The sequence below is a fragment of the Pseudopipra pipra genome, chromosome 6 (genome assembly GCF_036250125.1).
Source record: "Pseudopipra pipra isolate bDixPip1 chromosome 6, bDixPip1.hap1, whole genome shotgun sequence".
In the NCBI taxonomy this organism is placed as follows: Eukaryota; Metazoa; Chordata; class Aves; order Passeriformes; family Pipridae; genus Pseudopipra; species Pseudopipra pipra.
In genome coordinates this window covers 56,862,508-56,875,551 of record NC_087554.1, presented here as the reverse complement: position 1 = coordinate 56,875,551, position 13,044 = coordinate 56,862,508, and the positions used below count along the sequence as shown (strand labels likewise).

Sequence of the window (13,044 nt, the reverse complement as noted above, 5' to 3'; positions counted from 1 at the left end):
TGAGTACTATTTTCTTGTGTTCATTTTTCTCAGCCAGAGACCTAAGCAGCTGTTCCACTAAATCAACACACTTTTTCTAGGTAACTGCATAGGTTGTGCTCCCATGCATGGGTTCTCCGAGTCTTTGCAGGGTTGCATCCAAATGGTTTTACCCTGTTAAGGAAAACAACACACCCCCCAGCCAAACTGCTCACTGCTGCCCCACCTCAGCAGAGAAAGCTGAAACCAGCAGGGCTTTGCTCTTCAACAGTCCACAGGTGTCCTTACTGAAAAAAAAGCACGGTCCTCTCCCACCATCTCATGGGCAGGACCCAACAGACGAGGGTCTCCTGCTGGATTTTCACGCAACATCAAAAAATAAAAACCTGTCCCCTCCGACGGCTTAAAAAGTTTTGCTCTAAGGAAGGATCCTGCAAACCCTGCTCAAGGCAAAGCCTTTCTGGTGTTCCCTGCTATGCACACGTGGAAAAACAGGCTCTACTTCCCAAAGCAAATGAGGACGCTGGAGAGCCAGGCAGGCTTGCAGCTGAAGGCTCAGCAGGAAGATGCACAGAGGAGATCATTACTTTTCCCATCTATCCTTTATTTTTAAACTCTGCCAGATAGCAGCTTTCATTATGTTGCAAATAGTTTTGGCCACAGTTCCAGTCCCTCTTATGTTTATTCAGTCAGACTGTTAAAAATTAATGAAGTGGGTGCACTATTGATTTCAAAAGGGCACTTTGCACAGCATCCTGACTCAAACATGGCTCTGGATGCCAGGGGAGTCTGTGGAGAGGCAGTGTCGTGTGTAACCCAGCCCTGTATTCCAGAGAACACCGAAAACCTTCTCTGCAGACACAGCACATGCAAACTAAGCTTCAGAAAGCTTATTAAGAAAGGTAGAATTTTTTTTTTTTTTTGGACACAAAATCCCTCCCTAAAACTTTTAAATAGAAAAGGTCTCCTGTTCAAGTATCTAATGGAAGGGTCACCAGGGGCTGGAAAGTCTCCCACTGATTCTAGTTAGGGACTAATATTTTCTTCCCCTTTCTGTTTTAGTTATTGCTGGCAAAGAATGCCATGTTTTTATCAGCTGCTTCCTATAGGAGCTGTGCTAATGCAGAGTCTCACACAGCACCAAGCAGGGTGGGGGAGGCTGGAGGCTGTGCAGGGAATTAATGCCATTTCAGAAGTGCCAGGAAGGATGCAAAGCTCAGACAGAACCACAAGAGGGAAAGAGGACACTGGCGGAATGAAGGGAAAAGTAAAAAAAAATACTTCATAGACACATAAACTCCAATATATATATGTGTGTGTGTGTCTGTGTCTGTGTGTGTGTATGTAATGTGAGAGCAAAAGAGTTAAGTCTAATAGTGTTTTCCTTTAATCAGATACCTCCTGGGGAATGATCACATCCAGGCTGGATTCAACCACCACTGTTAATCACAGCAGTGAAACAAAACAGTACTAAAAATTTAATCAAGTATCACCATACCATACTCAGTGTACCACCCTCAGGTGACGGGGACTTAGGGACTTCAACCCTGTAACTACAGAGAGGGGAAAGGGGACTCTTGTTCTTTTGGAGAGGGATCTACCCCAGCCATATGTTGGGTGTCACCAGGACTGGCCCAGTTGCACTGCGAGTCTTCAGTTCCTGACAATTCTCTCATTGCACCACACTTAACACCAGTGTAAACAGGCAGTTGGAAAAGTTAGTCCACCAAACACATAATCCCCTCCAAATTAACACACAAAATCCATAATCACTGTCACATGATAAAAGAATGATTTATTAGAGCAACTTTATGATAAAATTATATAAAATAACAATTTGTTTTTTTAAAGACATCCACAATATCACCTTGAAACAAAATGTACAGATACTGCCTATAATCCAAACAAAAATAAATTACCATTCAAAAAAAAAAAAAAAAAAAAGAAAACAAACCAAAAGCAGAAAGAAATCAGGGCAGGAGAAACAAATCAAAATTATACACAGCATTTCAAGAGGGTGTGGAAAAGAGAAAGTCATTAATTGATTCAAGTTATACAAATGTGTTTCAGCTTTACTCTCAGACAGCTCAGCTTGCATTTGTGTTGCATGCAAATGGAATGATCCAGTGAACAGTTGAGAACAGCAGAATCAGCAGCATAACAACAGCAGAGAGTGAAATAGGCACAATTCAGCATGGGGCACATTGAAAGTGAACAGGTAGTTCTGTCTGGTCTTTGCAAAAGTTATACACATTTACCAACTTCAAAAATAGCTAGTGCGATCTGCAAAACAAGAAAAAACTAGTAGAGTCTTGCACTCAAATACTTTACACTTTTTCATCTATTTTTTTTTTCTGTCTCCTTTCTCGTCAGTAGGCTGTATGTAAACATTCCACTAGTTGTACCTTTACTGAAATACTCAGAGATGATGCAGACGTTCTTCTCCCCTGGAGCACGACCACGACATGACATCACTGCAGATACAGCCACGTCCTCGCTCACAAAGCTCGTACACATCCTTGCAGGAATTTACATTCACGCCATCGAAACAGAATAACAGGATTTTACATCCGAAAGCATCAGAACATGGTTTTCAAGTATAGTGGAAGAGCTGAGGGCTGGGATTTTGAAAGGTGCTCGGGGCATCAGGCACCCAAAGCATACGACCCGAAAGAACCCGAGCACTTGCTTCCCTAAGACTTTGAAAATCCCACCCTCCTGTTACATTTCTTTAGTCAGACACAAAACACATGAAAGCAATATGGTGTGAGAGTGACCCACAGGTCAGCGTCACCCCTGCCAAGCTCAGTGCAAGGCCCATCCGCAGCTCATGGAAGCCAACGGGAATCTCGTACACTGATCCTGGGCCACCCAGATACACCACTACATATCAGTTAGGTTCACACTGGAGTCACACAGGCATGTTTTCATGGTTGCATACAGTACTGCTTGTAAGAATGAACAATCAGCAGAGGAGTGGATAGCTCTTTGGCTTATCTGGAGCAGACAAGTGCAATGGGAGTACTTCAGAAGCAGTGAATACAAGAAAAAATATGTTGTGTTTCATCCTTGACTAGCAAAACCATTTTAAATGCAAAGATCCAAGGATGAACACTGTGTCAGGACACAGAAGCGTTTTATAGTTTGGCTGAGTCACAAATAAAACAAATCAAGCTGTACATCCTCCCTGCCTTCACACACACATTTCCAAATTATCAACAGACACTGATTGTTGCATCCTTATTACTCACTTGAAGAGGTACCATATTTTGCAGGTTGATTTAATTGATGCAAGGTGTCCGTGGGCTTGCTCTCAAGTTCAGAACAGAGCAACCAAGGAAGAAAATCCCTCCCTGATGTGTTCATGAATCAAAGAAGAATCAAGCAATTTTCAAGTGAAAGTAAACAGAAGTCCCATCAAGGGCATGTTGCAGAGAAACAGAATCCACTAGCACACAGGCAGGAAGATGTGGAAACAACAAATGATGACAGATGTCTTACTAATTCACTCATCTCTACAGCAAAACTGAAACTAACAGCAACACCTTATCTGTGAAGGTCCTTCAACTCCTAGTGAGTTGGGGTAGCACCTGGTAAGTTCAAACCCTAACTAAGAAGGGCTTGAAAAATTGTGTCTCATATGTCAGGAATGATACCACCACTTATGATATTCACCAAGGACACAGTCAGGTATTTCAAGAAAAGACAGATCAGAATAAACGACTGAATTGACACATTCAGATAGTGCGTATATTACAGGCAGAACAACATCAAGGGCAAATTCTTTTTCTATTCTGCATTCATCTACGTGAAATCCAGCAGATTTCCTCATGGAAGAGCATCTCCACACAAGTAGATGAGTCTTATAACCTACTGGAGATCTCTGAAGGATATTTGCACCTATTATTCACCAGCCAGCATCTTGCATGCTCAAAAAGAAACTAATGGTCTGTTGGCATACTCCCATTTTTGGGACCAATCCTCTCTCTGCTGAAATCAATGGAAAGCTCCCACTGGCTGCACCAGGAAAGCAATCACGGTCTTCACTAGTAAGGTTAAACACTTTGTGAGTATCCCTATTTATTTAAATTATTTTAACAGGTTCCCACAGTTACAACATTCCAGCAGAAAAGCTCAGGTAACTACTGAAGCTAACTAAGGAATCCACTACTCACCCCAAAATATAAAGTCAGCACACAAGACGCAGTCAAGCTTGGGAAACCATTTTCACTGGTTAAACTACATACTGTATGAGGGCAAAGTGGAACTCATCTGCTCACCTTTCCCTGTAAATGTATCCTCCACAGCTACAAAAGAATTTCTTTACCCGATTACTGTTTATTGACCTGGAAGAATGAAAAAGGAATCGATACAAGACAGAAAAAACTGGGAGCAAACACGTCTGGAAGAGATCCCCTCAAAAACAAAACTTTTGTTCTCAGAGCAACAAAAATTGCTTAGTGTTTTGCAGTTAAATACAAAGACAGAATACAAACCCCAACTTTTTTTAAATAAGAAATTGCTCAGTGCAAATGCGCACAATCCTTAATGGTTTTGGGATTTTAACAGACAAACTGAACGCAGACAAAAGTCCCAAACGTACCAAGTGCTTGACACTGCTGAATAGTTTCTGAAGAACACCACAGAATGGTGGTCTTTGCAAGCACTTTTGCATTGAAAAAAAAATTCATAACAGAACTAGCCATGAAGGTGGAGCTACATTGAAGCCAGTATTTTTTCAGTGCTGTCAAGTGAACACACCAGTTCACAGCAACTGTGCAATTAAGTTTATTTCATGAGCCATTGGAACAGCTGTTTTTCTTTGCAATTAGCTAACTGCAAACATCTTAATCTTTGGCCCAGCCAAGAGTATTTGTAGCTCAGTGTAAAAAACTGTATACTTAAATTAAAAAAAAAAAAAAGCTGCTTAAAGACAACATTTGTACCGAAATAATGAAAATTTGGCAAGCTAAACTGTAAAATATAACTTTTTGTACCTACCCCAAACTTTGGGTCTGAAATATCATCAAAAATAGTAACTGTATTAGTCTTCTTTACAGTTGTACCATTATTAACTGTTACCCTTTCCCAAGAGAGGAACAAAGGGTTCTTTCTGCCTTGTTTTGGTTTTTGGACTGAAAAAAGGGATGCACGACTTCAGTGTGGTTGCCTTTTTATGACTGCTGGAAAGGAATTCTTACACAACTGCAGTAAGAGTTTCTCTCAGAAACTCATGATATTTATTGCACGATCATTCTGTTGGATTTGCGCGTTGATCCCAACAGTTGTAATGCTTCACTTGTACACTTAAAAAAAAAACCCCTCAAACATGTAAATCCCAAACAAATATAGTACCAAAAAAAGGTGTCTTTTTTTCTTTTTAAAATTGCGCCTCATTACAACTGAATAATTATAAACAGGCCAATGCAAGAACACTTTAGCCTCGGCAGTACTGAATGGAAAATATGCAAAGCCTGTTTTCTTATGGCACACTGGAAGAGTGAGTAATTTTGTAAAAATCAGTTTGCCTCTATGCTGAATATGTGCTGCTCCACAGTGCTAGTCTTGTTTAAAAGGCATACACAGACTTTCCATTCACCCTCACAGCATAGATTTTTCTTTTTTGTGCAACGTGTTAGCAATCTAAACAACTGCTCCACACAAACTGTCCACAAACCACTCATACACGATACTAATGCGACAGTAGATTACAATATGACAGCAATACAAAATATTGTATCAGATCACGTATTTCTCTCCATCTGGAATGAAATTTGAATCTTGCAAGCTAGAAGACCCACAGTTCGATTTCTGAGTGTAGTTTCTCATCTGTGCTGGGGACAAAGTCTCCAGTGTGGACCCAGAATTGTTAGCAGTCCTGACTTTAGTGGCTGTAGATTGTTTAGCAGCAGAAGATGCTTTGTTACTGGCAACTATATCCAAGTTTCCAGTGGGGTCAATGATAGCGTTTATGACTGGGAAAAAAAGAAAAGAAAGAGACATACACAGACATATTAGCAGCACTCAGCAAAGTTTCCAAACAGAAGGTTGCTGCCTTCATTTTGAAGGCAGTAGAAATGCAGGTAGTACTTTTCTTCATTTAATCATGTTATTTTCCTCATTAGTACCTTCAGGCCCAAACAGCTTTAACAAGCAAAACCTCTCCCAAACCGAAGCTACGTGGACACTCAACTTTCTGGTTAAATTGGAAAAGACAAACTACAGCAGCCAAATGACAACCTTTTAGCAGGAGCCTAAAATGACGCCTGGATGTTTTCATGTCTTTATTAAGCTTTTAGATGATGCAAGAGCTTGTCTTGCTTTTCCTATTGCAGAGCTATATGTGCAAAATTCAAGTCCAAAAAGTATAGCAGAGCTTATTGGCTTAAAGAGCTGCTAAATATTATTTCATCAGAACAGACCTGTCCTAGTTTATCCTTTGGGAATATCTAATTATCACAAACAAAGCGCTTCCACAGCAACAGGGTCCACATTTCAAAAGTCAACCATTTTCTTAAAAATTGCCAGCACAAGATAAATCTACCGTTCATTCCATATGCACTCATCAGGGAGCACTGTGCTAACAAACTAAACTTCTGCATCCTTTCCCAGCTTTCAATGGAAAATCAGGTCACATTATTTTATTTTGTGCAACTTTACTGGCATTTGAGAGACATAAGGAACATTTTAGATGACCAACCTTCAAGCTGTTTTTGAACTCGCCTGAGCTCCTTCAGGATAGAACTGATTTCCTAGAAACAAAAGCATCAGAATGGAAAATTAAGCAAGAAAGTACTCAACTGACAAAGGAATCTAAGTCTTACTCCTTCTGCCTTACCTGATTAAGGAGAGTCAAAGTCAGCCCCAGCCTTGCTTGTTTAACAGACATGACATGCTTTTGGTCAGTGCACAGGGAACCCTGCTCTGCAGCATGTCACTAAGTGCTACACCACCACCCAGTTCACAGCCACAGTGGTTTTTAGATATGAAATGCTAATCAGGTTAACTGTATAAAGGCTCCTCCTTAATATTAAATACACAAAGATATTTGTAAACTCAACTCCTAGATCAGACAAAGCATTTGGCCACATTTATACTGCTGTAGCACTGAGCTACACAGGTCTTGCACAATGTTGCTTAGCATTAATCATATTTTCTGGGTCCACTACTGTACTTAAATCCTTACTGACAATCTCCATCAAGGACAATTAAAAGTCATGAGAACATAAACACCACCCTGAGGCTGAATCACTGGAGTGAATTCAGCCTGAGGTGAATTTTTACTGCCCTAGTATCAAACTGTTACAGGTGAAGAAAACAAACATTCAAGAGAAACACCTGTCTGAAGCTGTGGCAACCACATGGTAGGTGATCTTTTGGTAAATGTTTAAATGAGGCCTAATGACCCTAAGCTTCAGCATTTGTTAAGGAACTGGGTCTTTGAAGATGAATCTCAAACTGACAAGGGAACGAGTCTGGTGAAACATAACAGCTGAAGGAACTCACTTTGTCACACTTCAAACAGTAACAAAACTCTGCAGTTCAACACATGAAAATGAACCATAAATTTCAGAAATGGATTTGAGAAGGGCCAGAGATTGATGTTTTGGTTTCTTACAAAGCTTTCATGGACGAAAGTCTTTAGTATTTCCCTTGTTTGCATGGTCTTACCTTGTTTGAGGTCTTCAGAATTGGCACTTCATTTTCTGAATTGATTTTGGCCTCCATCTCCTCCCAGGTGCTTTCTGAGTTTTGAAACAGAATCCTGTACCATAAAAAGTAGAGCGGGTCTTAAAATTGCCATCCAAAAGCTCCTTGTTTAAAATACTTAATTATCACAAGATGCAGCAACAAAAGAGATTAGTGGATTAGCAACCAGACAAAGCCCCTTTCAGCTGATTTAGGAACAATCCAAAGTCCTTCCCTAATTGATGTCTTCTGAAGCAACAACAAACTTTGAAAAGATTTCACAAGCTTGGTGATCTGCAGGTTTTTACAAGAGCCTTTGTACAGAGAAGGAAAGAGGAAACAATCCACCAATTTTCTGCTGCATCTTTGCACAGGCAACATTTCAAAGTTAAGGCATCAACAGGCTTTACAAATCCAGCATTCCAATTCCAAAGGCCAAATGTATGAGGAAAAGAGATAGCAAATAATCATATTACCCCTGGTCCACTACACACAGAGAGTTTCCTACATCTAGATTCCCTGCACCTTGATAACAAAACTTTCCAAGACAACAATGAAGTATCTTCCACAAGCAGCAAATCAACAAACTCACCGGCAAGTCAGCATTTCAGGCCAGGGACAAAAAGTTACTTACTTCATTTTTTCAGCTAGGTTTTCTGTATTTTCACGTATTGTATGTGATAACTGGGACACTGGGTTCAACATCAGATTGTCGAAGATTACCTAAAATATGAGGACAAATCAGAGAACTTTTAGCAAAATGGCATTTTACAAAACTGGACTTTTTTGTACAGTAAATGATCTTCACTGAAGCATCATCATCTGTGTGGATGATACCTCAAGTTCAAGGGAGATTATGATGATGTGCAGCTTTGTTGCAGCACTTTGGCAAAAAGGTTAATACTAACTCGTTCAGACTTTATTTTCTAGAGACAGAGAGACAGTTGTCTGCAGTAACATAACTATTTAAGCACTTAAGACTTTCCAAGCCTCACAGACACCTCCTCTCCAAAAGAAAAAAAAAACAAACCCAAAAGCCAAATCATAACACAAGAAGCCACACAAGCAGTATCATTGAAACTGTCTAATGTGATTTACATGAGTTCAAGCCACCTTCACAGCCAGGTATCCCACCATGTTACATTCTCCTTTACTAAAACCAACAAAAAACAAGCCCACCAAACCCCAAATATTCAAGTCCTGTGGCTCAGCAAAGCCTCCAGGCTTCTGCCAGGAATGCCCACATCAGCTGGGGGCACTCTGAACCTGCACCTTTTATCCAGCCTTGGCACCTCTCTACAGGAGAGTGAGGGATTGCTTCAAGTCAGACACAGGACAGGAGCAGCACTAGTGGCTCAGCCCGCAGTCACCCTTCATCTGCTCATGTGAGTCACCTCCAGAGCAGCAGAATGACTGTGCTGGAGCCCAGCTCTCCCCTCCTGCCTGCACTGCCTCCCTGAAGCCTCTGCCCCAGCTCTTCCCTCCAACCAGAGCTGGCAGGCAGAAAGCAAGAAGAGACAGCTGAGTGCTGCACCAGCAGATTGCTCCTCGTTTCTCTGGCATCCTCACCCCACTACAGCCCTCACCCCAATACCATCCCCAGCCTCAAGTTCAGGCCAGGCTTCCTCATCCTTTAGCATCATCCCAGTGATTTCCGGGTTACCCTGTACTCTCAGCCCAGAAGAACTGCATCAAATGGCATACTTTGGAGGGAGCAGTGCAGAACAAGTGGCTTGGCAGCTGTGCCACAGCACTCTAGCCCAGCTGCAGAAACCCCTCCTAAGGTCCAGATTCTGCCACTGCTGCTCCATGGGCAGCTCTAACCAGGATGCCAGTTGCAGAACAGTAAGGCACCACTAAACTATCAGTGCTGCAGATTTCAAAGTTGAGATGTTTGTGTTTTTTCTTTAAAATAGCAGTCAAATAGCCTAAGCAGGCTCTGACACTGAATGCCTCCTCCCAAACAAGTGACCAAGCCTCATGTTTTAGTGGTGTTTTACACAAGAGAGGAAACTTCCAGTAAGTATTGGCAAGAGAGGTGATTCTGTTCCTCTTTTTTTAAAATTTTTTTAGAACATTGTTTCTATACCCACAAGTCAGGGCTCTTGAGCAGTGAGGGGGTTTGTTCTGAGTAGCCTCCTTTGGCAGAAAGAACAAGTATACATACTGCAGCTTAAAGCAATGTCATATAAAAAGTAAAGAAAAAGGTGGCCTGCCTCCTCACGGTTTCTTGTCCTTGTTTTTCTTGAGGGATCCTCTTCTCTATTATCATTCATATTTTGGTCAAAATCCTTCAGTTCCACTGATCCCGGAGGCACTTTCTGGTAGTTCAGACTTGCTTCTGGAATGTGCTGCACCAACTTGGAAATAATGAGTAACGAGTCATTAAATATTAGTAGGGAAAGGAGGCTCACAGGCGCTCACTGCAGGTATTGCAGATTTTTCAGGCAAGCCCAAGAGGAACACTGAGTCATTTAAGTCTTGTTCAGACAGGTATGGGCTCGTAAGCAAATTACTAGACCCCAATCCTGCAAGTGTCTACCCACTGGAGTCATACCACAAAACTCTGCAGGGCTGTTCTGCTTTATAATTTTGAGTCTTGAGCATATATTTGAAAAGTACATCTTTATCTTTTTTGAATTTAGCTAATATTCAAAAAGGCCCTGTTTCCCCATATCTTGTGTTTTAATATCTCAATGCAACATTAAAGACACACTAAAATTAATCAGAAACCATTTAGTAACACATGAAAGAGATGAAAAAGCAATACAAACCCACTTATAATGCACATAATTAACAGGAAGAACAGAAAAGACAAGACAGCTACTCCTGTTTGGTTTACTGACAAAAACTCTAAAACAAGGGGAAGAAAATAACAGTGACAAGACAGAGGTACAAAAATAATGGGATGGAAAGTGCACCTGAGATGGATATGCCAGCCGAAAAGATCTACGAGCAATCTGTGTTAAAACAGAAACAAAGAGGTCAATGCTAGTGAATGACTGTGACAGCAAGTATCAAAGAGAACACGTGGTTTGGGGTTATTTTGGGTTGACATTCCCAAAAGCGCATTCCTGAGGGCCAGCACTTGGTGCCCACCCCCATCATGCATGGAAGCCCAAGGAGGTCCTGGTCACCAACCAGTTCTGCAGAGGTGGTCTTGGGCAGCTCCCCAGTTACTTCAAAATGGACTGTGCTGAGTGCAATCCAGAGCCCTCCGAGGACAGAGAAAGGGCCAAACTTACAGCCCAGGAGGCTCTTTGGTTGGCAGAGCACACAGCTCTTGTGAGGAAACCATGTGCCATCCAAGGTCCAGGCTCCCCACACTGTACACGGTAGCACTCGGGTTATACGCAGGCAGAAGGTATGAGATATTATGGTGCAGGGGCACAGCAGCCAAAATGTTTAGCTAATAAGCTTATCTTCTTTAAGCAGAAACAAGAAGTTAGGCTGCTTGCAGCAGTGAAAACAGTGTCAGAAGGGAATGAGGTTTCTACAGGGAACGGTTCTCAGCACAACCAGCTGAAAACATGGTAAGGACAGCACCTGCTTCACCATCACCAGGAGATTTATGTACATGACCTGGTCTCTTCTCATGCTTTCTGTTCTGTCATACCTGTAAGCACTTCCTCTTGTCATACCAACACACCGAGTATGTTAAACAACAACTTAACAAAGATAATTGGGCTCTTTAGTTTTTCCTACATCATTATCAACTCTAAAGAAAAACAACAAAAAGAATTTTACTAAAGGGCTAAAATATGCAGAATTGGTGGGTGATTTGGGATGACCCAACTTGACTATACTTTCCAGCAGCTGAGCTTTCAGTTTGATGGCTCAGCTCTGCAGAAAGCTGGGTCCTGTAAAACCTACACACCCACAAGCCAAGGCTTCACAAACAACCCATAGCTTTGGTAAACAGGAATCATGAAGGTTTCACCCTTGTTGAACTCTTTTTTTTTTGTTGTTGTTCTGCTTGGGGTTGTTTGGTTTTTTTGATTAATTTGTAGTAGTATTCAGCTCTGTATGCCAAGAATCTAGGTTGTTATAAACTATACTGCTGAGGCTAGAAAAACAAACAAGAACACCCCAAACATGCACTGGGGAAACCGACAACCTCCCTGGCAAACATCCAAGCCAACACTGGACCTGAAAAGACAGAACATGAAGAATAAAGTTTAAATCTAAGGCTCCACCTTAATTTTTAAGAGGACACTCGTGATTTTAATCTTTAACCAAGCTTCTTAATAAAAGCAATTTAAAAAGCAGTTCATTTGAGGCTGAGAAATGCTGTGCCACACACTAGTCTGAAGTGAAGCTTCTGATACAGCATTAAACACTCAAAAGTGATTCCAGTATCAGTGTTTATTTTTCCTGCATTTTCCCCCTCTTTATTGGAATAGGTATAAATATTTAGTAGTAGAAAATCAAGAGCTAGCAGAATGGCATACAACACTGCATGAGCCAGAGCAGGATAAGAGACAGTCATACACAGTAAACTTTTCTTATTCGCATCCTTCCTTTTATCAGATGTTTCAATACATTACTATTATAACCATAGTAGCTATTTCTCATCACTACATCCTTTCCTAGAATATTTAATATAAAGCTATTTAATAAAAACTCACAAAATTCACAGCGTTTCCTATCGCACACACTGATTCTCAGATATTTCCTAACAACTTCCCTGCATTAAGCCAAAATAATCATTTTAGCACAGATTCAGCAGCACTTAGACTGTGGGAAGCAGGTCTGCTGATTTTGGTCTAGTTCCAAAGATGAGAAGTCTGTTTATTAAACCTACATCAGTTTATACTGCTCCCATTCATAACATGACCCCCAAGCTGCAATACTCAGGATCCCAAGCTATTCAGGAATCCAGCTCCAAATCTCAGCACTGCCAGCACAAAGTCCTGCTGATTTAACCTGTTACTGGCTATCGCTAACATAGGGCAGCAAAACTTACTGGGGCATTTTGAGTGTAACTCAAATGGCCTCCCAGCTGCTGGTCCTGCTGAAATCATGGTGCAATCCAATCCTATTTGGAGTGAGTCTCATTAGAAGCCCTTAAAGTGTTTTTAGCCACTGCTGCCTGAACATACCAAAGGTTGTGGCTCCTGATCTGTCTTCAAAGGCTCACACCAGTGCTTCTTTGTCCTTTACATCACTGTAAGACCTCAAAAACTGCTCTAGCAGTGGGTTCAGCTCAGAGCATTCCCTACAGCACAACACAGCCCTACATCTGCTCTCCTCACTATTGTGAGGGACTGACTGGCATGTCCCACACGGCAGCGCTGCAAAGCCACAGAAGAACCCTCAATTCACCCAGATCCAAGCAATCCTGGATTTGTGATTCTGCCATTCAGCATCACAACC

The 13,044-nt window shown here is 41.4% G+C and overlaps 1 protein-coding gene across 6 annotated transcripts in view; it reads right to left on the bottom strand.

The window, feature by feature from the left end:
• Window positions 1-1,754: 1,754 nt before the first annotated feature.
• Window positions 1,755-13,044, bottom strand: part of CEP170B (centrosomal protein 170B) — a 58,586-nt gene continuing 47,296 nt past the window's right edge. For 2 of the 6 annotated variants that reach the window (XM_064659342.1, XM_064659345.1), the window contains 6 exons: window positions 10,590-10,628; window positions 9,885-10,028; window positions 8,303-8,391; window positions 7,651-7,744; window positions 6,680-6,731; window positions 1,755-5,954 (listed from right to left, as the gene is read on the bottom strand). In XM_064659342.1, the coding sequence (XP_064515412.1) occupies window positions 5,719-5,954; window positions 6,680-6,731; window positions 7,651-7,744; window positions 8,303-8,391; window positions 9,885-10,028; window positions 10,590-10,628 (654 nt within the window). In that variant the 3' untranslated portion in view covers window positions 1,755-5,718. The other 4 variants (XM_064659344.1, XM_064659348.1, XM_064659346.1 and 1 more) reach the window with 3 other exon arrangements.